General features: G+C 39.3%; 1 protein-coding gene across 4 annotated transcripts in view; it reads right to left on the reverse strand.

Annotated features, from left to right (window-relative positions):
• The window catches only part of C12H9orf85 (chromosome 12 C9orf85 homolog), an 80,984-nt gene that overhangs the window by 3,403 nt on the left and 50,038 nt on the right, over positions 1-27,543 (reverse strand). For 2 of the 4 annotated variants that reach the window (XM_012770902.3, XM_076008633.1), the window contains 2 exons: positions 3,980-4,093; positions 819-2,844 (listed from right to left, as the gene is read on the reverse strand). In XM_012770902.3, the coding sequence (XP_012626356.2) occupies positions 2,703-2,844; positions 3,980-4,093 (256 nt within the window). In that variant the 3' untranslated portion in view covers positions 819-2,702. Of the gene's footprint in view, positions 1-488; positions 525-818; positions 2,845-3,975; positions 4,094-23,935; positions 26,037-27,543 lie in introns of those variants that run through there. The other 2 variants (XM_076008635.1, XM_076008634.1) reach the window with 2 other exon arrangements.

A 27,543-nucleotide genomic window follows, 5' to 3' on the forward strand; every position in this document is an offset into this window, starting at 1 on the left:
CTGTCTAATATCAAAGTGTAATAAACTAATTTACTACCTTAAACTGATTGATTATATTAAAACAAGGCCTTCATTCTCATTTCTGAGTTCTGGTAAAACATAGTTTTTAAATTAGAAAGGATAATTTCTAAAGAAATATAAATAAACTAAATACAATAAAATCTGCTTTAAAAAACCCAAAGCAATCTTTTTCTTAGCATTAAAAAATAAAATGCGGCCTGGCACAGTGGCTCATGCCTGTAATCCTAACACTCTAGGAGGCCGAGGCAGGTGGATCGTTTGAGCTCAGGGGTTCAAGACCAGCCTGAGCAAGAGTGAGACCGCATCTCTACTAAATATAGAAAGAAATTAATTGGACAGCTATAAATATATAGAAAAAAAATTAGCTAGGCATTGTGGCGTATACCTGTAGTCCCAGCTACTGGGGAGGCTGAGGCAGAAGGATTGCTTGAGCTCAGGAGTTTGAGGTTGCTGTGAGCTAGGGTGACACCATGGCACTCTAGTCTGGGCAACAAAGTGATATTCTGTCTCAAAATAATAATAAATAAATAAAAAGAAAAAAATAAAATGCAGCCATTAATATATGTCACTAGGTGATGCTCTTTGTTAAATTTCTCTCCCAGTAATATGTGGAATTACAACTCATTCATTCACATGGGAAACAACTTATGCTAGCTCTCATAACACCTTAGTTGGTTCTTTAATCACTAAATTTAAATAGTCCAGAAAATAAATTTATATGTCAAAAGAAAAGCCACATAAATATATGGGTGAGAAACCTTCTGTAAGACTATAAGCTTAGAACACTGAGACTTCCATATCATAAACATCTCTATTTATTTTTGTCTGTTTACTTTAATGTCTCGAGAAGATTTTATATTTTTGTTGACAGAGTTCTTCAGAACTTTTTGATTTATTCCTAGGTAACATTTTGTTATGTCACTGACATGTTATCTGTGTCTTTACTTTTTTCTGCTGAAATATTTTAAAGTACATTGACATTACACCCCTAAATATTTCAGTATGCATTTCTAAAAAAAATTGTTACACTTAACAAAAATCATTCCTTAATATCATCTATTACCACAAATCAAATACTCAATAAACATAAAAAGGGGCTTAAGCCTATTAGTAATTAGAGAAATATAAATTAATAAGACTAAAGAGATACTGTTGCACACATACCACATTGGCAGGAATCTTAGAGTCTGATACCAATGAAGCGTTAGAAAGAAAGCAGAGCACTGAAACTCTAAAACATTGCTATATTTCATCTGTCTTGGCAACTAAAAAAAAAAATAAAAATAAAAATAAAACATTGCTATGAGGAAAGGAAAAAGGATCTCCGGAAAAATAGCTGCATATTATTAATATATAGTAAAACTGAAGATACATATACCCGATTCCCTTTACCACTGCAATATATCTCACAGAAATACACGCATGCATACCAAGAGGCACATATAACAATGTTCATACCAGTATTGTTTTCAACAAGAAAAATTTGAGATAACTCAAATGTCTCTCAACATTAGAAAAAATAAACTATGGTAGGTAAATGCATGGAATAACTCACAGTTATATACAGTAATGTAAAATGAACAAATTACAGCTCTTGCAACATGGATCAATCCCACAAATTTTATAACAATGAAAAAAGGAGACACAAAATAGTATATATAGTATAAATCTGTTCATACAGAGTTTAAAACCAGGGCTTGTCACTTATTTTCCAATGATTCAGCAAATAAAATATACATGTATATCCATCTATTGAGATATAAAGAAAACGTGGTAAAATGTTAACAACTGAAAATAGGTGAACAGTATGGAAAGGTTCACTGAATTATTTTGCTACTTTACTGTAAGTTTGAGATTTCTCAAAATAAAAAAGTAGGAAAGGGCTCCAAAATCAGACAAAGCTAATTTATATTATTTAGGAATACAAACAGAGGTGGTAAAAAAATAAAGAAAACAATTATCAAAATTCAGAAGAGTGACAACTCTGGGAAGAACTTTTGCTGAGAGAGAGCCTTGGGGGGATTTCTGGTGCCAGCAGTTTCTGCACCTTGGTATAAATGAACACATTTTCCTTTATGATTATTTATTAAACTATACATATAAATTCTATGCAGTTTTTCTGTATGCATATTTTACAAAAAAGATTAAAAACAATGTAGTATGATATATAAAAATACTTTTAAAGAAAATTGCTATATACTTTTTAGACATTATTATAAAAAATAAAATGCTTCTGCTTTGTAACAAGCAAATGTAAGAGGCTTTTGCTATGTGAGTTGTTTACTTGAGAATACTCTATCAAAAGGTACTTCCGGAGGACCAATTTTTGAGGCTGGTAATATAATAATGTCATCTTATTTTTACATGAGATAGTTCTTATATAAGCATCAATTCTGAATCTTGCTTAGTTTGTTATTAGGTGATACATTCTTCTAAATAATTCCCATGAACTGTGATATTCTAGCATACTCAACTTAAAAACTTGCTATAAGAAAACTCTGGCTGAAAGTCTTATGATTATTCAAATATGACATACAATTTATATTATTTATGTATAAATTTTGCCTATTTTTTATAGCTTTTTCTGATTGTATCATTAGGATTTCACAGTACTTGTGAAATACCCAAAGTCAAGAGTTGGTCAGAATTCCACAACTGACTTTTAATGTAGTGATATTAATTCACTTGATATCTTCTGTGTCCTCTAAATCAATATCAAAATCTAAATCATCATCACTTTCTTCATTTCTTCTGCAGCTTCTTCTATGGTTGGAACTTTGATTATTTCCAACATTTTCTGTTTTATCTGGTTCTTCATTAAACCTAAAGATGGAAAAAAAAAAGAACAAACCTTCTAATTACTTCCCAAGTTTTCATTATTTAACTATGTAGATTGGAAAGACTTTTACCACACCATATTTCTCGATTAACAGGGGCCTAACAAAATAAGTATAGAGAAAAAGATCTTTTAACACTAACTCAAGATCCAACCAATTATAATATTATCACCACTAAAGTAGGCTCAAAGTAATTAATATATGTGTACATTAATATATTAACTGCCACGTGAGTTGTATTTAACTCATGTTAGTTTTGAGCCCAGGGCTTCAAGCAGCAAAACCTGGGCAAAACCCTGCCTTTGGTTTGTGAAAATCTTACTTGTTGATCTTATTGTTACAGTTAATATCGACAATTTAATTCTAAAAACATGGATTAAATGAATAGAAGTCAATACATTTCATTTTTCATTAAACCTTTTTTTTTTTTTTTTTGAGACAGAGTCTTGCTTTGTTGCCCAGGCTAGAGTGAGTGCCCTCCTGGTGTTAGCCTAGCTCACAGCAACCTCAAACCCCTGGGCTCAAGCAATCTACCTGCCTCAGCCTCCCGAGTAGCTGGGACTACAGGCACGAGCCACCACACCCGGCTAATTTTTTCTATATATATTAGTTGGCCAATTAATTTCTTTGTATTTATAGTAGAGACAGGGTCTTGCTCTTGCTCAGGCTGGTTTTGAAGTCCTGATCTCGAGCAATCCGCCTGCCTTGGCCTCTCAGAAAGCTAGGATTACAGGCGTGAGCCACCACGCCCGGCCTAAACTTTTCATTTAATTAGAAGGATTGTTTTGTTTTAGAAGTTTTTGTTCTATTTTTGTAATAAAACACCATGACCCCAAAGAAAAATGTTTTTTTCTAGTGTGGCAGTCAATGTGTTAAACTTGTTATAATAACAAGTAATTCTTTTGTAAAGAATGTGAACCTCATGGATAAATATTTTATTTTCTCAAAAATATAAAGTTTTATTATAATGATAGAAAAATTTGAAAAATAATGACTTTTTCCTGTTAGAAAAAGTCTACATTTGAGATATACAGCAACTTAAGACTAAGAGTTATTAAACATCTCTTAAGAAAATTCAAATATCAATTACTAAGAATAAAATCCAAACATAAAATACCCACGGAATAACAATGTCTTCTTTCTTTCCACATTTTGCGCAAACTTCAAGTTCACAGGCACATGGTCTGCACATTATGTGATAGGAATCTTTCACTGTCTTTTGTAAACATTTAACACTAAAAGTGAAAAAGAAAATTAAATATTAGTTTTTACTAATTATTTAAGATTTGTTTGACAAAGGATGTGACTAAATGCATAGGTGAAAAGCCTAAAAATCAAAACTCCTAGATTTTAAACTCAGATATTTGTCTTATGTCCCTTTTTTTATTTGAGACAGAGTCTTACTCTGTTGCCCGGGCTAGAGTGCCGTGGCATCAGCCTAGCTCACGGCAACTTCAAACTCCTGGGCTCAAGCAATCCTTCTGCCTCAGCCTCCTGAGTAGCTAGGACTACAAGCATGCACCACCATGCCTGCCTAATTTTTTCTCTATATATTTTTAGTTGGCCAATTAATTAATATATACATATATGTATATTTTTTAGTAGAGACGGGGTCTTGCTCTTGCTCAGGCTGCTTTCGAACTCCTGACCTTGAGCAGTCCTCCTGCCTCGGCCTTCCCAGAGTGTTAGGATTACAGGCTTGAGCCACTGCACCCGGCCCAATAACCTGAAATTTATATAAAGTATATCTTCTTGACACAATGAAATGAACTAAAAATTAATAATAGAAAAATATCTGGAAAATGTCCAAATGTTTAGAAATTAAAACACTTCTAGATAATCTATAGATCAAACAAGAATTCACAAGAAAAATTAGAAAATATTTTAAACGACAATGAAAATACAACCTCAAAATTTGCTAAATGAAGCTAAAGAAGTTCTCAGGAAATTTATATAACTAAAAATTGCATTAAACAAGAAAAATTACCTAAACATCCACCTTTAGAAATTAGAAAAAGAAGAGCAAATTAAACTGAAAGAAAATGAAGGGAACAATAATGATAAGAACAGAAATGAATGATACTGAAAACATGACAATAAAGAAAAATCGATGAAACCCAAAGCAGGCTCTTTGAAAAGATCAATATAATTAATGAACACATGGCCAAACTGATCCAGATAAAAAGAGAGGACAAAAATAACCAACATCAGGAATAAAAGGGAGACAGCACTCTAGATTTAACAGACATTAAAATAGTAAGAAGACAATTTTATCTCTTCTCACTTGGCCTTGGCCTTTGGCTAACATCATGTGAAGAAGAAAAGTTTTAATCATCAACTCTTTGTACATAAATCCAACAACTCTGTTGAAATGGACACAATTTTTGAAAGATATAATACCAAAACCCATTCAAGAAGAAATAGATAACATAAATACATCTCTATGTATTAAAGAAAAATTTAATCATAGTTTAAAAACCACAAAAACTCCAGGCCCAAATGGCTTCACTGATGAATTCTATCAAAAATTTAAAAAATAATACTAGTTCTACACTAATCCTTCTTGAAAATCTAATAGGGAGGGTCACTTTTCAACTTATTTGATAAGGCTCTAATATCAAGATTAAAAAAAGACAAACTACAGACCAGTATCTCTAATAACACAGATGTAAAAATATATCACAAAATTTTAGCAAATCAAATCTAGCAATGTATAAAAATCTATCAATAGGCCGGGCGCTGTGGCTCACGCCTGTAATCCTAGCTCTTGGGAGGCCGAGGCGGGCGGATTGCTCAAGGTCAGGAGTTCAAAACCAGCCTGAGCAAGAGCGAGACCCCGTCTCTACTATAAACAGAAAGAAATTAATTGGCCAACTGATATATATATATAAAAAAAAATTAGCCGGGCATAGTGGCACATGCCTGTAGTCCCAGCTACTTGGGAGGCTGAGGCAGAAGGATCACTCGAGCCCAGGAGTTTGAGGTTGCTGTGAGCTAGGCTGACGCCACGGCACTCACTCTAGCCTGGACAACAAAGTGAGACTCTGTCTCAAAAAAAAAAAAAAAAAAAAAAAAAAATCTATCAATATATATAAATTTCTTAGCCAAGTGGTATTTATTCTGAGAATACAAAGCTCATTCAATATACAAAAGTCAATAAATGAAATTCACAAAGCAATGTTCTAAGGAAGAAAATCCATATATACGATGAATCTCAAAAGATGTGAAAAAAGCTTTTAACAAAATTTGATATCCATTTATTATATATAACAACTCTCAGTAAACTATGAATCAAAGGAAATATACTCAACCTAATAAAAAATGTCTACAAAGAAACTATAACTACTATAATCATACTTAATGACAAGAGACTGAATATCTTCCCCATAAAATCAGGAACAGGGCAAGAATATCTGCTTTCACCACTCCTTTTCAGCATCATATTGGTGGTCCTAAGTAGTAAATAAAACCAGGAAAAGAAAAGGTCACACAGATTGGAAAGAAGAAATAAAACTGTCTTTATTTAGGAAAAAAAAAATCATTGTCTATGTAGACAATCCCAAAGAATCTACAAAAAAGGTACTATAAATAAAAAGCAAGTTTAATAAAGACACAATATATAGGGTCAGTAAACAAAAATAAACTGTCTGTTTCTAGCAATGACCAATGGCTTTCTGTACAAATTGACAAGCTGATTCTAAAAGTTATTAAATGAACTGTAAGTAGCCAGAACAATTTTGAAAAAGAAAAACAATGTTGGAGGATTCTCACTAACTGATTTCAATACTTACAATAAAACTACAGAAATCAAGGTAGTGTGGTATTGGTGAAGGGACAGACACAGAGACCAATGGAACAGAAGAGTCCAGAAATAGACCCACGTATATATAACCAATTGATTTTCAAGACAATTTAAAGGCAACTGAACAGAGAAAAGCTAGTCTTTTCAATAAGTGATGTTGGAACAACTGGATATCCCTAAAATTAGCAGAAAATGGATCATAAGCTCAAATATAAAACCAAGAATCACACAAATTCTAGAAGAAAACACAGGAGATAACTATAACCCTCAGCTAGGCAAAGAAAGATTTTTTATTACAATAATAAAACCATGATCCATGTATAACCAAGGGACCAGCCCAACCTAGGCCCACTCTGTTTATAATAAAATTTTGAGTTACCTTGTAGGTACAACAGAGAAAAACTGTGAGTCATGTAGCCTGGGAATACACATTTTTTTTTTTTTTGAGACAGAGTCTCATTTTGTTGCCCAGGCTAGAGTGAGTGCCATGGCGTTAGCCTAGCTCACAGCAACCTCAAACTCCTGGGCTCAAGCAATCCTGCTGCCTCAGCCTCCAGAGTAGCTGGGACTACAGGCATGCGCCACCATGCCCGGCTAATTTTTTTTCTATATATATTAGTTGGCCAATTAATTTCTTTGTATTTATAGTAGAGACGAGGTCTCGCTCTTGCTCAGGCTGGTTTTGAACTCCTGACCTCGAGCGATCCTCCCGCCTCGGCCTCCCAGCGTGCTAGGATTACAGGCGTGAGCCACCGTGCCGGCCTCAGAAAAAGCTTTGACCTCTACCACCATTCAGAGTCAACGATTCCTACCCCTTCAGAATCAAGAAGACTGGGACATAACTGGAACCTGAAGGCTGGAATTTCTTCAGAAGAGGTCTGTGACCTGGACTAAAACCTGCCTCCACATTCCTTATAAGTGGTGAAATTTGAAGCCCTCCAATCAGACCCTGGGCAAGCCAAATCTTTTCCCTTGCTCTCAGAGCCCATAAACTTGCCCCAGATCCCAAATTGGGGAGACAGATTTGAGGCCATTCCTGTCTCCTTGCTGTCTGTGTTTGCAATAACGTTTTTCTTTTCTCAAAAGCAAGTGCCACATAGTAATGGCTTCTGTGTGCATTGGGCAGTGAGCTCAATAACACATAAATCATTACTAGATGGACCTTCTTCACAACAAAAAATTTTTCCTTTTCAAAATGAGCACATTAAAAGATGCTTACCGGCCGGGCACGGTGGCTCACGCCTGTAATCCTAGCTCTTGGGAGGCCGAGGCGGGCGGATTGCTCAAGGTCAGGAGTTTAAAACCAGCCTGAGCAAGAGCAAGACCCTGTCTCTACTATAAATAGAAAGAAATTAATTGGCCAACTGATATATATATATAAAAATTAGCCGGGCATGGTGGCACATGCCTGTAGTCCCAGCTACTCGGGAGGCTGAGGCAGAAGGATCGCTCGAGCCCAGGAGTTTGAGGTTGCTGTGAGCTAGGCTGACGCCATGGCACTCACTCTAGCCTGGACAACAAAGCGAGACTCTGTCTCAAAAAAAAAAAAAAAAAAAAAAAAGATGCTTACCATCACTAGTCAGAGAAATGCAAATTAAAGTTACAATGAGGTACCCCTATTCATTTCTGGCTAACATAGAACAAAACAAAAACCTGAAAACAAAAAATAGAAGCTTTACAATCTTAAGTGTTGCTGAGATGCAGAACATCTGAAACTTCTATACCCTGCTGGTAAGAATGCAAAAGGTACAACCACTTTGGAAAACAGCTTGTAAGTCTCCTATAAACATAGTCTTAGCATATAACCCAGCAATGTCATTGCTAGATATTTACTCAAGAAAAATGAAAACATTCATACAAAACACTGTATATGAATGTTTATGGTAGCATAATTCATAATTGCTCAAAACTGGTAATTAAGACCCCTACCCCTCCCTTTTTCTTTATCTTTTCCCGTAAGTGTCCCTTGCAAGTTCTCGGAATTGGGTAGTGGTCGTGCAACTGGTTGTGCAACATAGAGCTACTAGAATTTCCCCACCCTAAACTCCCCGGCCACCTGCGTGTGGTCTCGCCCATAAAAACCCTAAGCTTGAGAGCTTCGGGGCGGCAGCCTCCCCATCTTGGTGATGCTGTTTAGCCCCTGCGCGCGCTGGAAATAAATCCTCTTGCTCTCTTGCATCAAGCCTCTAGACTCTGAGTCTTTTTGGGCGGTCGTCTCTCTCTCCCAAACGGGCTGTACATTTCTACAGCCCAACAGTACATCCTTACAATGAAATACTACTCAGCAATACAATGGACTTAACTACTGATTCACACAACAGGGATGATCTCAAATTCATTATGTTAAGCTAAAGAAGCCAGAATCAAAACACTACATACTTTACGATTCCATATAGATGACATTCTGGAAAAGGGAAAAGTATAGGGAAAGAAAACAGATCAGTGTTTGATAGGGGCTGGGAGTAGGGGAGGAGTGACTACAGAGTGCTATGATGAAACATGTGGGGTGATGGCAATGGTCTATATCTTGATTGTGATGTTGGTCTCACAACTGTACACATTTGTCAAAACTCATAAAACTGTGTACTATAAGGGGTGAGTTTTACTGTATGTAAATTATGCCTCAAGAGCCCTGACTGGGAAAAATAAATTAGAATTTAAAAAAACCAAAAAACCTCTCTGATATCTGATCAAAGTGAAAACAGTTACCAAAATTTTTTTGTTAAATTATTTTGATATGTTTGTGTTTGTGTTTTAGCATTCCAAAATGCTGTTGAAAGGCCCAAGCTAGCCTAAAGGCCCAAACTAGCCTAACCAGCTTTTCGCTTCTGTAACTATGCTTGCTCATAGGTAATTAAGACCCCTACCCCTCCCTTTTTCTTTATCTTTTCCCGTAAGTGTCCCTTGCAAGTTCTCGGAATTGGGTAGTGGTCGTGCAACTGGTTGTGCAACATGGAGCTACTGGAATTTCCCCACCCTAAACTCCCTGGCCACCTGCGTGTGGTCTCGCCCCATAAAAACCCTAAGCTTGAGAGCTTCGGCGCGGCAGCCTCCCCATCTTGGTGATGCTGTTTAGCCCCTGCGCGCGCTGGAAATAAATCCTCTTGCTCTCTTGCATCAAGCCTCTGGACTCTGAGTCTTTTTGGGCGGTCGTCTCTCTCTCCCAAACGGGCTGTACATTTCTACGGCCCAACATTTGGGGGCTCGTCCGGGATCGGAGAGGCGACCCCTCTTAAAAAGACCGGTGGCACCAGGCTTGGAGGTAGGCCGACTCCGGAGTTGTCCTTTATGTTTGTCTCTGTGTTGTATGTGATGTGTCAGTTTTGAAGTTTGAATTTGGAACGACAGGGTACTAACTCCGTGAGGAGGAAGTTCCTCTGGACCAAGATAGGGTTCTTGGCGGCCAGAAAAACTGTCGCCCTGGAGGACGCTCCAGGGATTGGGTGAGTGACCAAGTGGCCTTGGTCGACTCCATTTGTTTGCCTGCAAGTGGTTGCAGGATTGGGCAAGGTAACCCTAGGGTAAGGTATCGTCCTTTGTCTGTGTTTGTGTGCAAAAGCAAGTGGCTTCGGTATTTGTCTACTGTCTGTGTTGTCGTCCTTTTCTCTTTAATTCTCCTTTTTACTCATCCAGGAATTATGGGCCAAGGGAAGAGTACTCCTCTCTCCCTCACCCTGACACATTGGAAGGAAGTACGAGACCGGGCCCACGACCTGTCCGTTATTATCCGGAAGGGCCCCTGGCAGACGTTTTGTGCCTCTGAGTGGCCCTCCTTCGGCGTGGGGTGGCCCTCAGATGAAACTTTTAACCTTTCTGTTATTTCTGCAGTGAAAAAGAAAATCTTTGCACCGCACCCCCAAGGACACCTGAATCAAGGTCCCTATATCATTGTCTGGCAGGACCTCACCCAAAACCCTCCTTCTTGGGTAAAGATGCCGGTGCCTCAGCCTTCTCTCGCCCTAGTGGCCCAGATGGCTCCATCAGATCCAGCTCGGCGACCTCTACCCCTAACTGATCCCCAGGCAGAATCCCTCCTCCTGGAATCTCCCCCACCCTATGTCCCCCAGTTGCAGGCGCTGGCAGCCCGGCCAGGGCTGGGGACAGCCCAGCCCACAGCCCCTATGGTTGAGGGTCCGGCCCAAGGCACTAGGAGTAGGAGAGGGTTGTCTTCAAATTCCATTGTCGCCTGCCCCCTACGCCCAGTGCCAGTTCCCAACTCTGGGCCAGGGTTAGATGACGACACAGCTCCCCTCCAGCTCCCCCAATATTGGCCCTTTTCCACAGCTGATCTCTATAATTGGAAATCTAAAAACTCGAACTTCTCCCAGAATCTGGGAGACCTAATTAATCTTTTAGACTCTGTTCTTTTCACTCATCAGCCCACCTGGGATGACTGCCAGCAGTTGCTTAAGGTGCTCTTCACAACGGAGGAAAGGGAAAGGATTCAGGGGGAGGCGCGGAAGCTGGTTCCGGGGAGGACGGCAGACCTACTACAAACCCGAGAACCATCGACCAAACTTTTCCCCTTGAACGGCCGCTTTGGGACTGCAATGAGGCTGAAGGTAGGGAGCGTCTCCGGGTCTACCGCCAGACTCTGATGGCCGGTCTCCGTATGGCGGCACGAAAGCCGACCAATTTGGCCAAGGTAGGAGATGTTCGTCAGGGGCCAGAGAGCCCGGCAGCATACTTAGAGAGGATCATGGAGGCCTTCCGGCAGTTCACCCCATAGATCCCACTATGGAAGAGAGCAAGGCAGCTGTTATGATGGCGTTTGTCAATCAGGCGGCCCCCGACAGTAGGCACAAGGTGCAGAGAATAGATAGATTGGGCAAAAAGACTCTGCAGGACCTGTTAGAAGTGGCAGAGAAGGTCTATAACAATAGGGAGACGCTAGAAGAGAGGTTAGAGAGGATCAGGATAGAAAATAGGAAATTCCAAGCTGGAAAAGCACGGAAAGCAAACAGAGAGATGGCTAAAATCCTGCCAGCCGCCACAAGAGGGGGAAAGATAGGGTCAGAGGATAGGGAAAGGCCCCGGCGGGAAAGGCTAGGAAGGATCAATGTGCCAATTGCAAAGAGCATGAACATTGGGCCTGAGAGTGCCCCAAAAGAAAGAGGGGCGAAGACTCGAAGGTCCTGAAAAAGTCACGGTTGCAGGACAGGTGACAGACGAATAGGGAAGATGGGGTTCGGTCCCCCTCCCCAAACCTAGGGTAACTTTGCAAGTGAAGGGGAACCCAGTCAGCTTCCTCATAGATACAGGAGCAGAACATTTGGTACTAATGGAAGACACAGGAAAATTGTCCAGTAAGACCAGCTGGGTGCAGGGGGCAACAGGAGCCAAACTATATCGGTGGACCACGTGGCAGAGATTGGATTTGGGTTCAAGATAAACTTGCCTACCCTGTTCAATGAGGCCCTCCATGATGACCTTGGGTTTTCGAAAAAGGCTCGACCTCTATATGAAGGGCGTAAGGCGGGGCGAGCATGGGAGTGAACTGTGAAAATGGAAGACACTTTTCAGGCCCTGAGGGCAGCCATGCTAGAAGCCCCGGCCCTAGCACTCCCTGATCCTCCCAAAGAGTTTCACCTGTTCATAGATGAGAAGAGGGGAAATAGTCAAGGGAGTACTCACGCAGGCCCTGGGACCCTGGAAGAGACTGGTGGCGTACTTGTCAAAAAAAAAAACTAGATTCGGTGGTGGTGAAGTGGCCAGTGTGTTTGCGAATTATCGTGGCCAGGGCCCTGTTGATCAAAGACGCTGATAAGCTCACCCTAGGGCAGTGGCTGCAGATCACCACCCCGCATGCCATAGAGGGGGTTCTGAAGAGCCACCGGGACGGTGGATCACAAATGCGAGGCTGACTCATTACCAAAGACTTTTGCTGGACGCACCCCGCATCGAGTTCCGGGCCCCTGCCGCCTTGAATCGGCTACGCTTCTGCCAACCCCCGCTGCAGTCGCACCTGAACGTGATTGCCTTGAGATCCTAGCCGAGACCCAGACAACCCGTAGAGACTTGAATGATCGCCCCCTTCCAGGTAGTGACCTGACCTGGTCACGGACGGAAGCAGTTTCATCCGGGACGGACGCAGGTACGCAGGGGCGGCCATAGTAGATGACCAAGGTAAACTTGTCTGGGCGACATGCCTTCCGCAAGGGACATCTGCTCAGAAGGCAGAACTAATAGCGCTGACGGAGGCTCTTAGCCGGGCCGAAGAAAAAGGCTGACGGTGTACACTGACAGCTGCTTTGCCTTTGGGACCGTGCACATACATAGGGCCCTCTACAGGGAAAGGGGCTTCATCACGGCAGAGGGAAAGGAAATTAAGCACATGCCTGAAATACTCCACCTACTAGAGGCTGTTTTGCTGCCAAAGGCAGTGGCGGTAGTCCACACCCCGGGACAGCAGAGCGGGGATTCAGTGGAAGCACAGGGCAATCGCAGAGCGGACGCTGAAGCTAAGAAGGCTGCAGAAGACACTCCGCAGCCAAACATCCTGCACCTTAGCCTGCCACCCCCAGGCATGGGACGGTTGCCTCCTCTGCCAGACTATTCCAGTGTAGATGAGGTCTGGGCCTCAGAGCAGCTACGTGAAGATGGCTGGTTGCGGGACAAAGGGCATCGCCTAATAGTGCCAGAACTCTTAAGACGCCACCTGTTAAAGCACCTGCATCAGACCACACATCTAGGGAAGAAAAAGATGCTGCAACTGCTGGACACTGCTCAACTAAGGTTCAAGTCACAAGGACGGGTTCCAGATGACATCGTCAAAAGTTGCCGAGCCTGTCAGGTCATGCAGCCGGGGAGGACCAGAGGGACCCACGCAGGTATGAAGGAAAGGGGGAGGTAGCCAGGACTATTTTAGGAAGTAGATTTCACAGAGGTCAAGCCTAGAAAATAGGGGTGCTGATATTTACTGGTCATAGTAGATACGTTTTCCAGATGGGTAAAAGCCTTCCCTACGAAAGGAGAAACAGCTTTGACAGTAGCTAAGAAAATATTAGAAAAAATAGTCCCCAGATATAGACTGCTGGAAGGGATAAGATCAAATAATAGACCTGCGTTTGTCAGGTTAGTCAAGGGCTGGCCCGGGCTATGGGGATAGATTAAAAATTACATTATGCATATAATCCCCAGAGCTCTGGGCAGGTAGAGCTAATAAATAGAACAATAAAAAAGACCCTAACTAAATTGGCCCTGAAGACTGGCAAAGACTGGGTGACCCTCCTTCCCTTCGCCCTGTTCCGAGCCCGGAACACCCCTTATCACTTGGGTTTAACCCCTTTTGAAATCATGTACGGCACACCCCCTCCTATAGTTCCTAGAATGAGCCCTGAGGCTCTTCCAGGACATACAAGCGGTGCAGGCTCTGCAACGTGTCCACAGTCAAGTATGGCCGGCCCTCCGTAAGGGATTGGGTGTGGGTGAAATGGCATAACAACAAAACCCTCAAGCCGAGGTGGAAGGGCCCCTATCAAATTATTCTTGTTACCCCCACTGCTCTTAAGGTCGATAGAATAGTAGCGACCTGGCTACACCACTCCCACGTGAGACCTGCTAATAAAAAAAAGACCAGGAGCGGTGTCAGGACCAGTGGAAAGCAACTGCAGACCAAAGAATCCTCTGAAGATCAGACTGACCCAAGTGGCGGCGACAGCCCAGGACCGCTGACACAGACTTGGACTGGGGTTGTGGCATCTAAAAATTGACTGAGTAACAAACATGGACGGGTCTCGGTGGGGGGTTGGTTATTGTATTTTAGGGATGTTGTGTTTTTGGTCCAGTGTTTTTGGGATAGAGACCTACAGCTGTACTTACCGCCCCAAACCCCCACCAACCCCATAACCTTACATGAGTCTAAAGATTACTGTATAATGGTGTTAATGTTCCCAAAAATAATATAGCACACTAAGAAGACAATGTATGAGAGCATAATAGGGCAAAGAGTCACCAACCTAATTTTTAAAAGAAAAAGAGAGCCCTTCACAGCCATAACCCTGGCTACTCTTTTGGCTTAGGGACAATAGGAGCAGGAACTAGTATCTCTTCTCTGGCAATACAGCAAAGAGGGTTTAATACTCTGAGGGCAGCTGTTGATCCGAGGTAGTGCTCCAGAACCAGAGGGGGTTAGATCTAGTATTCCTCCAGCAAGGAGGACTGTGTGCTGCCCTCAAAGAAGAACGTTGTTTCTATGCAGACCATACGGGAGTTGTTAGAGAATCTATAGCTAAGGTCAGGGAAGGGCTTGCCCGCCGCAAACGGGAATATAAACGGCAAGCAGGTTGGTTTGAGTCTTGGTTTAACAGTTCCCCCTGGTTAACTCCTTTACTCTCCACTTTGCTAGGGCCCCTGCTTATACTCATCTTGCTCCTAACCTTTGGGCCTTGTATACTCAGCCGACTAGTGACTAGTCTGAGAGCAGGTCGGCGCAGTTCAATTAATGGTTCTACAACGACACTATCAACCTCTTGCTGGAGATGAAGTCCTGTAGTTTCAAGATTAAAACTTTCCAAAAGAAAAAGGGGGGAATGAAAGGCCCAAGCTAGCCTAAAGGCCCAAACTAGCCTAACCAGCTTTTCGCTTCTGTAACTATGCTTGCTCATAGGTAATTAAGACCCCTACCCCTCCCTTTTTCTTTATCTTTTCCCGTAAGTGTCCCTTGCAAGTTCTCGGAATTGGGTAGTGGTCGTGCAACTGGTTGTGCAACATGGAGCTACTGGAATTTCCCCACCCTAAACTCCCTGGCCACCTGCGTGTGGTCTCGCCCCATAAAAACCCTAAGCTTGAGAGCTTCGGCGCGGCAGCCTCCCCATCTTGGTGATGCTGTTTAGCCCCTGCGCGCGCTGGAAATAAATCCTCTTGCTCTCTTGCATCAAGCCTCTGGACTCTGAGTCTTTTTGGGCGGTCGTCTCTCTCTCCCAAACGGGCTGTACATTTCTACGGCCCAACACTGTACCTAATTATTCTGCAATAAAAGATTTAAATGTTTATAGCATTAGAATACATGCAAATAAAGTTCCAACAATCCAAATGGATTAGGAAAATTTTGACAACGCTTTTCAGCTTCAATGTTTTTAAAGTTTTAAAATAATGATAAAGAATGTCTGTCTTGATTATGTTCACCTGAGGCTTCAAGGAAATTAGAATATGTTTTCATTTCTATGAATATTTTGTTTAAATCTAGACCCCTGGGGTAAACAAATCCTAAAGTATTCAAACTGCTAATGTACAGATAAAACTGTATTCACAGAACTGTTGGTGTTAACATTTATATGTAAAGTAGGCTTAATATGTGATACCCTGTTTTGGAATCTAGAGTTAAAAGATCCTGATTCTACATTCTCTAGCCCACCTAATCACAAGAACAGTGATTCTTAATTAAGAGTCGAACACCTGCATAGCTTATTAAAATGCAGATCCCTCAGATCCACACATTATTTACATAACCGGAATTTGGGGGATGGGTCTCAAGAATCTGTCAGATAAACTCCTCTAGAAATTCTTACTCACACGATCATTTGAGAACTCTTGACCTACATCAAAATAATACTGCCTTGATATTCAAGTGGGGGGCATTCCAGTGTAGTTGTTGCTGGTTGAGACTATAATGGACAATTCTGAGAACATAAAGAATTCTACTGCTGAAAGCACTTACACTCTTTTCAACTTCAAATTCTTCTGAAAATCAATTAAGTTTTGTTAGAATAGTAGCTCTGAATATAAATATACCTGTGTTATATAGCAGGGCAAGGATACACACATATATGCACTGAAAATGACATTTTTCCTTTTTATAAATGTAAAATGTATTTATGAAAATGTGACTAATACAAATGTTAGAACTTTACAATCTTCTAGTTTTTCTGTCACAAAAGTGGCATCTTAGTGTGCCTTCTTTTTCAAAACTCTTAATCCAGACTTTATACCCTGATGGGGACTGGAGTAAAAGGAGGTTCTGAAAGCAATAGGTTCTGCATTTTTTTCACCTTAATACTACATTTACCAATCCAAAGAATCTTGATCTTAAATATGAGAATGGTTTAGAGATTATTTTAGAGATAAGAGATATGTATTCCAAGTTGTCATAAAACTTACAAAGTATCTTCAAACATCTTAAAAAAGATCTAAACATTCTTTAATCACTCCTGGGTGTATTTTTTTCTTATAAAATTCATGGTGAAGGAAATCAAAATATTTCACCCCAAAATATATTTCTTTGACATATTTTGAGATGGCCATTCAGAAAGCAGGCAAACAGAAATAGCCCTGCAAAGCTGTCTTTTGTGAGGGAGATTTGCAACTGTAGAGGAAATAAAGTGAAGTAAACAACAGATGCAAACAGGCTTTCTCTGAAGCCCCCCAAGTCCGGATCCAGGAAGGATTAACATTAACGGAAAGTCTGACACCTTTAAAGGTTTGACAGAAATGTTTCCCATAGGCTCAGCGGGGCTGCTACCTGTGAGGTTTCATCTGCATAAACCAGACCTCCTTTGCCAGCCAGATTTCTCCTCTTCTCCCACCTCATAACCTATCTCACCACCATAACCTGCTTTGCCATGCTCTGAGTCCCCTATTCTTTTTGTAACCTTAAGATAGTATAAAAGCATCAACCATCTTGCCTTTAAGTTTCTTCTATATTTTACGATTACCATGCATATGTGTGCACATATTCAAATTTGTATGCCTTTTTTCCCTGTTACTCTGTGTACTATCAGTTTGTTGTATAGATTCCAGGTATTGAATCCTCAGGGGAAAATTTAAACTTTTTCCTTACTAATGGTAGGGAAAAACTTTAAATTCACCTAAATATAAACTTGTCCTAATTTCCCCTGAAAATGGCTACATCTTAAATATTTATAAGTCCATTGATAAGAAAACTTCACAGATGTTACAATAATGATAGTTTTGCTTTCTTTTCATTTCTCTATGGAATACAATTCCCAGAAACAATCAATCAAGCAATCTTGACTGTGCATATACCTCAACTAATCATTTTAGTGGAAACTGTAGTCAAATAAAAACACAGATCACTAGATTTCCATGTTTTCTGATAAAGGAGACAGCAACACACTTAAAAAATGCTACCATATTTATTTTTAATAATGAAAAACACAAAGAGAAAGGAAAACTAATTAAAAGATAATAAATCTTCACTATACATTTAAAGATGAAAATCAGGGACAGAATCAGAAGTTTTCAATGAATCACTGTAAGCATTAGACAATATTCTAAAAATAAAACAGTAGGGAAAGAACACTGCTTTGGTAAACTAGAGACTTAGATTCTAGCCCAGCCTTGACATATCCTTGCCTTAGAAACTTTGAAAGTCACCTTAACTTCTCTGAGTCTCATTCTTTATGATGGGTACTAAAAGTGCTAGCACCTTAGCATGAACAAAGACAGTGGCACCAAATTATACTATTAATAGTCATTACTGTTTTCATTACCTCTACAAACTCACAGTTAAAAACCAAAACCCCTTAACACTTTTTGATGATATTGTTGTGATAGCAGCATTAAGTTTTTATATTATATAATTAAACATACCAATATTTGGAAGATTTGTATAAGGGAGATAAAATTTTTCCTCTATCCTCTTAGGGTCTTCCACTGGGACTGACATAAAACAGGTAAGTATCTGCTAGAGATAAAAGGCTTTGTTTTACTCTGCTATAACTTTGCCGGCACTGCCTTCACTTTCTGGTTATTATACTTTAACCTTTACTATAATTCAGCTTCGCTTATAGTAATCTCACATATGTGATGACTAGGTGCTTTCGTAAACAGTGAGCTGTGGTACTCCACCCTCAGTGTATAAATAACAGAAATTCAACATTGGTAAGAGTTTCATAAAGTCACATCGCCTACAGTGGCTCTAAGTAATCTATGTTCCACATAGGAAGATTCTAAAACCATGGTATGAGATTACATCATAGGCTATTTATAAAACGCTTTTAAGGAAACAACATCTTCACATTCCAGGTATCCTGAACATAAGAAATTAAAATTCACTTCCTTGTGTTCCCTAGATTATGTGTTTGAAAGTAAATGGAGTGGTTACACTACCTTGTTTTATTGTGACACAGACTGGATTACAATAATTCTTGAAAGAGTATAAAATATTCACCTGACCAAAAATAGTTTAGAAAAAAAGAGAAAATAAAAGGTATTCAATACTTTAGGGCAGCCAATTTTAAATCAAAGCTTGCTGCACTAATCAATGTGCTAAAGCAGTCTTCATGCACTGGTGAACAATTGATGGGAGCAACAAAAACTCTTGACTTTCACCTTCAAAAATATTAAGACCAAGGTTCTTAAGCAAGAATAAAGCCACAGTTTACAGTCACTATATACTACAATGTGATGTAAAGAGCTATCTAGGACTAAAACTCCACTGTAGGACATTTTAATACTTCTGCAATGTGGTGACACAATTCTCCTATCACTGATTAACTAACCTTCAGAGCCTCAGCCTATTATAAGAAATACTGAAACTGAAAAGAACATGCAAAGAGGCCAACGTGCATTGCCACACAGTGGTACACATGGAGGGACTGATAAAACTGTGGAATATGACACTGTTTACTTTCATTTGATAAAAGAACAAAAAAACAGTTTTTTAAAGGCTAGAAACACAGACACTAAACCAAAATTTAAGTCTTGTTTTCTCTTCATTAAATGTATTAATATATATTTGAAATAGACCAAAACCTCCTTTTGATAAACAACTTTGATTAGTGTTCATGGACCACCAAAGGTTATGTAATAAGAGGAAAGAAAAACAAGAGTAAACGAATGAACAAATGACAATTTATGTGGAGCCAAAAGACATTTAAAGACAGCTTGTGATTATCTGTATTGTCCATGAAAGGAAAGGGGATTCTTGTTCATCTTCCCTCTATTCCCTGGTGCCCTCCTCATAGGGTTTCCTATAAACATTGTTTATACCACTTTTTACCTTTAATTTATGTCTTTTCTAGACCCATCTCTCTTGTTTTCAATTTATGACTCCTCTGCAGTCTTATCTATATCCTCTGGGTCTCTTTCCTCTTTTACTTATTATACCTAGCACTTCTTGTAACCTGCCCAAATATTATCTGTGGACCCATCTCTCCTAATAGACTATAAATTTCTGGGTGTCAGAGATTCATCTTGGTAACTTCTATAAAATATAGCCCAGTGCCTTGTACATTCAGAATGCTATTTAAAATAATTGCAAATTGAACCAAGTTTCTTATATGTCATCCCTAGCAATCTTTTTTATGTTCAGAAATTAAGAGCTATGCTTGGGGTAATATCTCCCATCATTACCATGGGCTCTTCCCTACAGACACTTTTGTTTCTAATAAAACAAGTGAATTATAGTAAATTATCTTTCAAATCCAGTCCAGTTTTGTGGCTCTTGTAGGTTATGGATAACTTGGTTATGGAAGACAAGGTTTTCTAACAGGTATATTTTCATTCTTCAATTAAAAACTTTGTTTTGGTTAATTTAAGCTATAGGAATTATTTAAGTGGTGGATGGCTTTGTGTCATACCTTAGGGATGTGACATTAAAATAAAAGCCAGGAATGAGAGATTATGAAAAAAAAATCTGGATTCTAATTTTGAATCTGCTGCTTAATAGCTATGAAAGGGTAAGTCACCTAATTTTTCTGAGACCACTCACTTGCTTATCAGCAGTTCCTACCTCTACAGAGTTATTATTAGAATCCAATGTATGTGACAGAGCTTTGAAAATGTTAAGTTCAACATAAACATCTTAATTATCTACTTGATTAAGATGCAATCAGAAAATAGAAAAACTCATTAAGCTCTAGGGTTAAAGTTAAATCTAGCTATATGTAACCTCCTAAGGCCAGCTGTAAGTACTTGCAATCTTTCCCTTTCCTTTTAGCCTGCTTCTATTAATACAAACTGCATCAGCTTCCTGAAAATTCTCTGATGAATTCCAGCAATAATTCTCACAATTCCCACCAACAGAATATAATTTCTAATTTTAAGAAATTTCTTAGCGTTCTGGCTTCTACCTTTTATACTTAAAATGCAAATTGGAAAGGATACATCATTTCAGAGCTTACACAGTACAAGTAAAATAGCATTTCCAAAATATCAGGAAGAGTTGGTTATATAATATCAAAGCTATTTCTACAATCCAGAGGACAGTCCTCACTAAACGTACTTTATTGATCTAAGACTTATTCTCTGTCATGCCATTCCTAATCATTATTCATGGAAGTCATGCTGTATTACGGAGGGTGGGGGGGGAGCACTCAACTGCAGAGTTTCCTTACCTGTTTATAGTAGATCTTTACCACGTTTATGGAGGATGGAAGCAGGAAGCAGAAGAAAAAGACCTGAACTACAGTTGAAGTCTTTACTATCTTTTAATTGTGCATGGATTCTGGCAGATGGCATATATTGTCTGACTATCTTCATCCTAATAACCTCTGCCATCACAAACTTACCTGAATTTTCAAATAAATTACACACAGGTACATTTGCATCTATATGCATCTAGAGAGAGGAATAGGCTGATAATGAAGGTTTAATCGTTCAAGATGCCTTTCTCCTGTTGTATTTTAAAACAAATTTTTTCTTCCTAATTTATTACATTCTTTGCAGCAGTAAGTAATCAAATTTTCACTAGTCTGGTAATGTGTTTAATGTAATTATTTTTAGTAATGTATTTATTTCAATGAGATTGATTAGAATCTCACATGCAGTTTGGTGCAAAATTTAATTCAATGCTTAATAATTCCAATCCTTCTCTTTTATCCAATAAACTTTGTAAAATGTAATAGATATAACTGGTATGAACTTTACCTTCTATTTTCACTTAGTCTAATAACTTTAATAACAAAAATGATGGCTGAAACATGGGCAGGACTGGGAGAGGGACTGAAAATCTATCAACTGGATTAACAATCTAATTGCTACATTAGTTTAAGTGGTAAAAATAAAATTATGAAGTCAGTCCTTAGGCACTAAACATGTAAATTAAATATCCAATTTTTACTAAGACCTTTTATTCTATACTGTTTCTTTCTGCCATATGGTCTATCCTTGAGGCACTCAACTTTGTTCATCACTCTTGAGCCATTTCCCTATAAAAAATATCACCATGTCAAGCATCTTCTCTGGCTATGATCTTACTACTGGTTGAGTACTCTTTATCCTAAAAGCTTGGGACCAGAAGTATTTTGGATTTTTTCAGATTTTGGAATATTTGCATTACACTTACAGTTGAGCATCCCAAATCCAAAAATCCAAAATCTGAAATGCTCCAATGAGCATTTCCTTTGAGCATCACGTTGACACTCAAAAAGTTTCAGGTTTTGGAGCACTTTGGATTTCAGATTTGGGATGCTCCACCCCTATTATGAGATATAAGGCTTTTCCATTTCCACTCCAATTATCAATTATGATAAGCACCAATGCTTATTAGCATTTAGGCAGTTTTTTATTAGAAGGTTTCACAATAAAACATTTGATTTTCAGATGTCCTGAAATATATATATCCTTTAAAGAAGGCAAATTTTGCAAATATGTTTTATACAGTAATTCATTTAAAAAATATTAATTTATTTTCCCTTTTCATTGATTTGTACAATACATCAAAATGGAGTCAAGTCAAAGTGTTTAAAATATGCAGAGTGTAGAATTAGTCATTTAAATCATGGATCTTCATTCTAATGCTATTAATTCAGATTATGAGGAAATCAAGGACTCAATTTAGACCAACCACTGCATATGGCATACATTATTCCTCAGGTATCTCCTAGTGAGTGGTATACTCAGTTTCTAAGCACTGAAAGGAAGTACAGCTTGGATGGTTACAGACAAAATCTACTGTTAAGTTTGGTTCTAAAGCTGTCTACATTACAGCTGCCTCCGTACATATTTTAAGTTGGGCCTAAAGGTTTCTCTGTATATAGTTAACCATAACCTAACTTGATGTATAAATAAATTGTAACCTACTCTTGTAACAAGTAACCAAGTCTCAGCCAATGACAGTCAGCCAACTATTCAAAGAAGGTTCCAATAAGGCAAGTGCAATCCAGCTGTTTCTGAACTTCACTTCCATTTTTCTGTACAGTCACTTTCCTTTTCCTGTCCATACATGTTATCTGATCATGTGGCAGCCCCAGAGTTGCCCTGAACCTATTCTGGTTCTGGAGGCTGCCTGATTCTTGAATCATTCTTTGCTCTGTTAAATTTAATTTGTATATAGTTTTTCTTTTAATATTACCTATCTAAATTGTGATTACAGCTAGTTCAAGGAGACTTATGTCAGTGTTTGCTCAATGAACAAATACAAGTAATTGTAAGAAATGGAAATTATAAGAAAAGCTCAAAGCTAACAGCTTATTTTAGCTTTCGTCCCCCCAGCTTGCTTGCTTACAATATATAGCTTAAGTGAAGCCATGACAGGCTTCAGCAGTGCTGGGCCTTAGAAGGCCGTAACGGGTCATTTCCTGAGAAGAGGTTGAAAAGCCTCCGGGGGTAGGGGGCGGCGAAGCAAACCAAGATGACTCTGCAGTAAAATGCAGAGGAAAAGCCCTAACGCCAGAACCACTCAGGTGGTGGCTTGGGACCAACCAGAGCCAACCAGTAAAGAGCTGCAATAAAATGCTGGGGGAGGGTACTTAAGAAAGGCCTGTAGCCTAAGGCGGGGTCCTTGTCAGAATAGAGGCCTGCGATTGGTGCTCTGAGACTGGGATCCTAGCTTGAGCTAGTCAATAAAACTCCTTTTGATGATTTCAGCCTCAGTGACTCTGTCTCTTTGTTCTGTGGTACTGCGGTTTCCCGCTCTAACATAATGAACACCAACTAATAGACAAATATAATAATCTAGTGCCAAGGAATGCGGACAAGGTACTATCATGAATTTAACTATAAGCTGGTAGATGTGTCTGGTGCTCTCTGTACATATGTTTTCTTTGAAAAATGAGGACAGTGGAACTCTTTATTAAGCACAATTGCAGGGATATAGAACTTTTTCCTTTTAAAAATAGGGGTTACACGAGAAAGGGGTTGGTTATAAAAGATTATCTTTAAGGTCTTGATTTTTGCTAATTTGGTTAGAAAAAAGCTTTGTGGTAAAGAGAGAGCAAGCACATGGTTATTGCAGACAGGCACATGGTTGCATAATCTATTTAGCAACATCTCATCTGCCTCTATCTTAACTTGTCCCAAATGGTTATTCCCCCCCCCCCCAGTTTAGAGAATCAAGCCCTCAACCAACCCTTCCCCCTGCTCAACCCCCACTATAGTAGACATAGGACACATAAAAGCAGAACTGGAAACAAAGCTCTACTTAGACTCCTGCAGCTGGACTTCCACCCTTCACCACAGGACCCCTAGAAACAATTTATGTAAAATAAGTCCCTTTAAACAAAAAAGAAAGACCCACTGGTTTATTCAACTCTGGACCAACATAGGTATTTGAATAGAGGTGAGATGAGGATGCAAAGATGATTTTAAAAGGGAGAGGAGAATTTATTTATTCAATGCAAAGAAGTATTAAGAGATAAAGGCTGTACCAGGACAGTCAGTGGGAATAAAAATTGAGGCAATAAATTAAATATTACCAATCAGGAGGTGCTAAATAGCTGGATATGAGGAACATGGGAAGGACTTTGTTTAATGAAAAAGAAACAGTTTTTTAGGCATGGAACACCCACAGGAAATGAAACTGTTAGGTAAGACATATCTAGAGCAATGCTGGTTCCAAGGCAGGATATATCAGTTCCATCCCTCTTCACTTGAAATATTTTTATAATGAAATCTACTATCAATCTTACAGCATTTAAGGTCTAGGCTCCTTTCTCCCCATTTAGGGTAGTTCTGATTTAGCCTTTTGTATTCATGGGACTTCTGATAAGCTTTTGTTTTATTAAAGAATTCTATAGCTGAAGAGTTTGAAAACCACTGAACTAAGATACAGGAAGTAGCACCCCTTCCTGATAACCTTAGGCATGACAATAAAAAATGTCTCCAGACATTGCCAAATGTCTCTAGGGGACAAAATCTACCCCTAACACCACTCCCTCAGTTGATAACCACAGAGATAGAGAACTCACAGGTGCAGTTCTAAACTGAAATCCCAATCTGTTTGTAGCCTATTGCTGTTTCTTACACCAGCTTTTCCTTTGTTCTTCTACTATTATGATGATGTTAAACATGAGCTAACATTATTATATTACTGGTCATTTTATTTTAATGGGTAGAAAGAGAAAAGAAGCAGGCTAGAGAGTCTGACATATGTTGGACTACCTACCACACTTCTAAATTAATAGGAGAAAAAGGTTGCTTGATTACCTGAAACAAAAGGCAAGAGAAGATTCTAGGCCGGGCGTGGTGGCTCACGCCTGTAATCCTAGCACTTTGGGAGGCTGAGGCGGGCGGATTGCTCAAGGTCAGGAGTTCGAAACCAGCCTGAGCGAGACCCTGTCTCTACCAAAAATAGAAATAAATTAATTGACCAACTAAAAATATATATACAAAAAATTAGCCGGGCATGCGCATGCCTGTAGTCCCAGCTACTCGGGAGGCTGAGGCAGTAGGATCGCTGAGCCCCGGAGACTGAGGTTGCTGTGAGCCAGGCTGACGCCATGGTACTCACTCTAGCCTGGGCAACAAAGTGAGACTCTGTCTCAAAAAAAAAAAGAGAAGATTCTAGGTACAAGTTTAGGCATTTCAGGACTTAAAAGCAAAACCTATTTGTCTTTTCACACATACATGTATTAAAAATCAGGTTGGTACTGAGCAATAAATCCAGTACTCAGCAGTAGACAGCTTCCACATACAAGACAGGTGACATTTGTAAGAATTAAGGAAGCATTAGGCTTAGGAGAAGAGGGACAAAGACTTTTTGACTGAATAACAACAATCCTGAGAAATCACAGTGAGAGAGTAGGAAAACAAGGTCCTGGAATCCGTTAATTTGCATTTGAATCTTAACTCCATCTGCTTTGCTTTTGTCTTGGGTAAGAAGTTTAATCCCTCTGAGTCCAGAATAAAGAAAAGAACCCAATTCATTCAGGCTTTTCACTGCTTGAAGAAGAGGACAAAATCTTTTAACCATTTATATTTCTAGTACCTGGAAAAAATACAAATGTCTATAAATGTGGTTTAAGTTTATAAAAACACCAAGATTCCTTCTTAAGGAGTTACAGAAATCATTTTATATAATTTAAAATTTATTTCTTTCCTAGGCATTACAGATGAGGATCATTTTATAAGACCTCTTGCTTTTCCAATATGTCATTTCCATACCCAAGGTATCTACAGTGTTCATGAATCATTTGAGACTGACCAGGAATGGTTTTACCTTTGAGTTTCTTTTTCAAACGTCAAAAGCAAAGCACCTGAAAAGGAAAGTTTTATACAAAAAGGCTTAGACTTGTCCTGAACCATAATTATTACATATATCAATAATCTTAAAGTCTGAAACCTCTTAATTAGTTCTAATGATTACGCCATTTGGTGTCTAGGAGATACTGGCCTTAAGATCAAAAGACATGATCTTATGGTGGGTATGGTGGCTCATGCCTGTAATCCCAGCACTTTGGGAGGCTGAAGCAAGAGGGACACTTGGGCTTGGAAGTTGGAGGATGCAGTGAGCTGTGAGCATATCACTGCACTCTATCTAGTCTGGGGGACAGAGTGAGACACTGTCTCACCAAACAATAAATAAATAAATAGAGAAAGAAAGAAAGAAGAAAAAGAAAAGAAAAGAAAAGACAAGACGGGAGCCAAAATGGGTGGAGAACACTGGTACAGATTGCATTGACTTCTCATTAATTGGCAGCATTTAAAACAAGGTGGCAGCTGCCTTGGTGCTTTTATCTTTATAAGCCTTTCACTTTATTTCTATAAAGACCTAAAGCTTTGAGTATTCAGAGATATTTAAAATTACCTTATCACATCAAAGGACCTCCAGTATCACATTGCTTACCATCATCGATAGGTCTCATGCTTTTTTTTTTTTTTTTTTTGAGACAGAGTCTCGCTTTGTTGTCCAGGCTAGAGTGAGTGCCATGGCGTCAGCCTAGCTCACAGCAACCTCAAACTCCTGGGCTTGAGTGATCCTTCTGCCTCAGCCTCCCGAGTAGCTGGGACTACAGGCATGCGCCACCATGCCCGGCTATTTTTTTATATATATATCAGTTGGCCAATTAATTTCTTTCTATTTATAGTAGAGACGGGGTCTCGCTCTTGCTCAGGCTGGTTTTGAACTCCTGACCTTGAGCAATCCGCCCGCCTCGGCCTCCCAAGAGCTAGGATTACAGGCGTGAGCCACAGCGCCCGGCCAGGTCTCATGCTTTTTATCCACTCCCCTCTCACTGCCATCATCTTATCCTCTTCTAGCAAATACACAGATTTCATCCTAACTCTCTTCCAACTTAAGTTAGGACATCTACTCTTTTCTAAAAAGTCTCTGTGGATGGTCCAGGATTGTATTCAGTAACTAGGAGAAACTGCCACAAAGAACATGCTTATAAAAATCCTGTAGCATGTCACCTCACTGACAAAGGAAAAAGAGAATCATGAAATATTGTCTGTGTTAAGTACAAACACAGTACATTTTATTGCTTCCCAAGTTTGAATCAGGTAAGTTTTAAAAGTTTAGATATCAAATTCTTCTTTGATAACTTTTGGCATCAGATCCCATGGACAATGGAAATTTGCTAATTGTGTGAAGTTTATGGTGGTTTATAAGACAAACAGATGAGAGAAAAGGGCCTTACTTTTCTCAATGTTCAGTTCCAAAAGAAATGTTACTTTTAAAGAGTCCCACCTTTCCCTTCATTTTATGTTCTGCTGAACTTTTCTTTATGTACATCATTTAGTTACATAATTTGTGGCAAGAGA

This window comes from Microcebus murinus, chromosome 12, assembly GCF_040939455.1.
Source record: "Microcebus murinus isolate Inina chromosome 12, M.murinus_Inina_mat1.0, whole genome shotgun sequence".
Classification (NCBI taxonomy): domain Eukaryota; kingdom Metazoa; phylum Chordata; class Mammalia; order Primates; family Cheirogaleidae; genus Microcebus; species Microcebus murinus.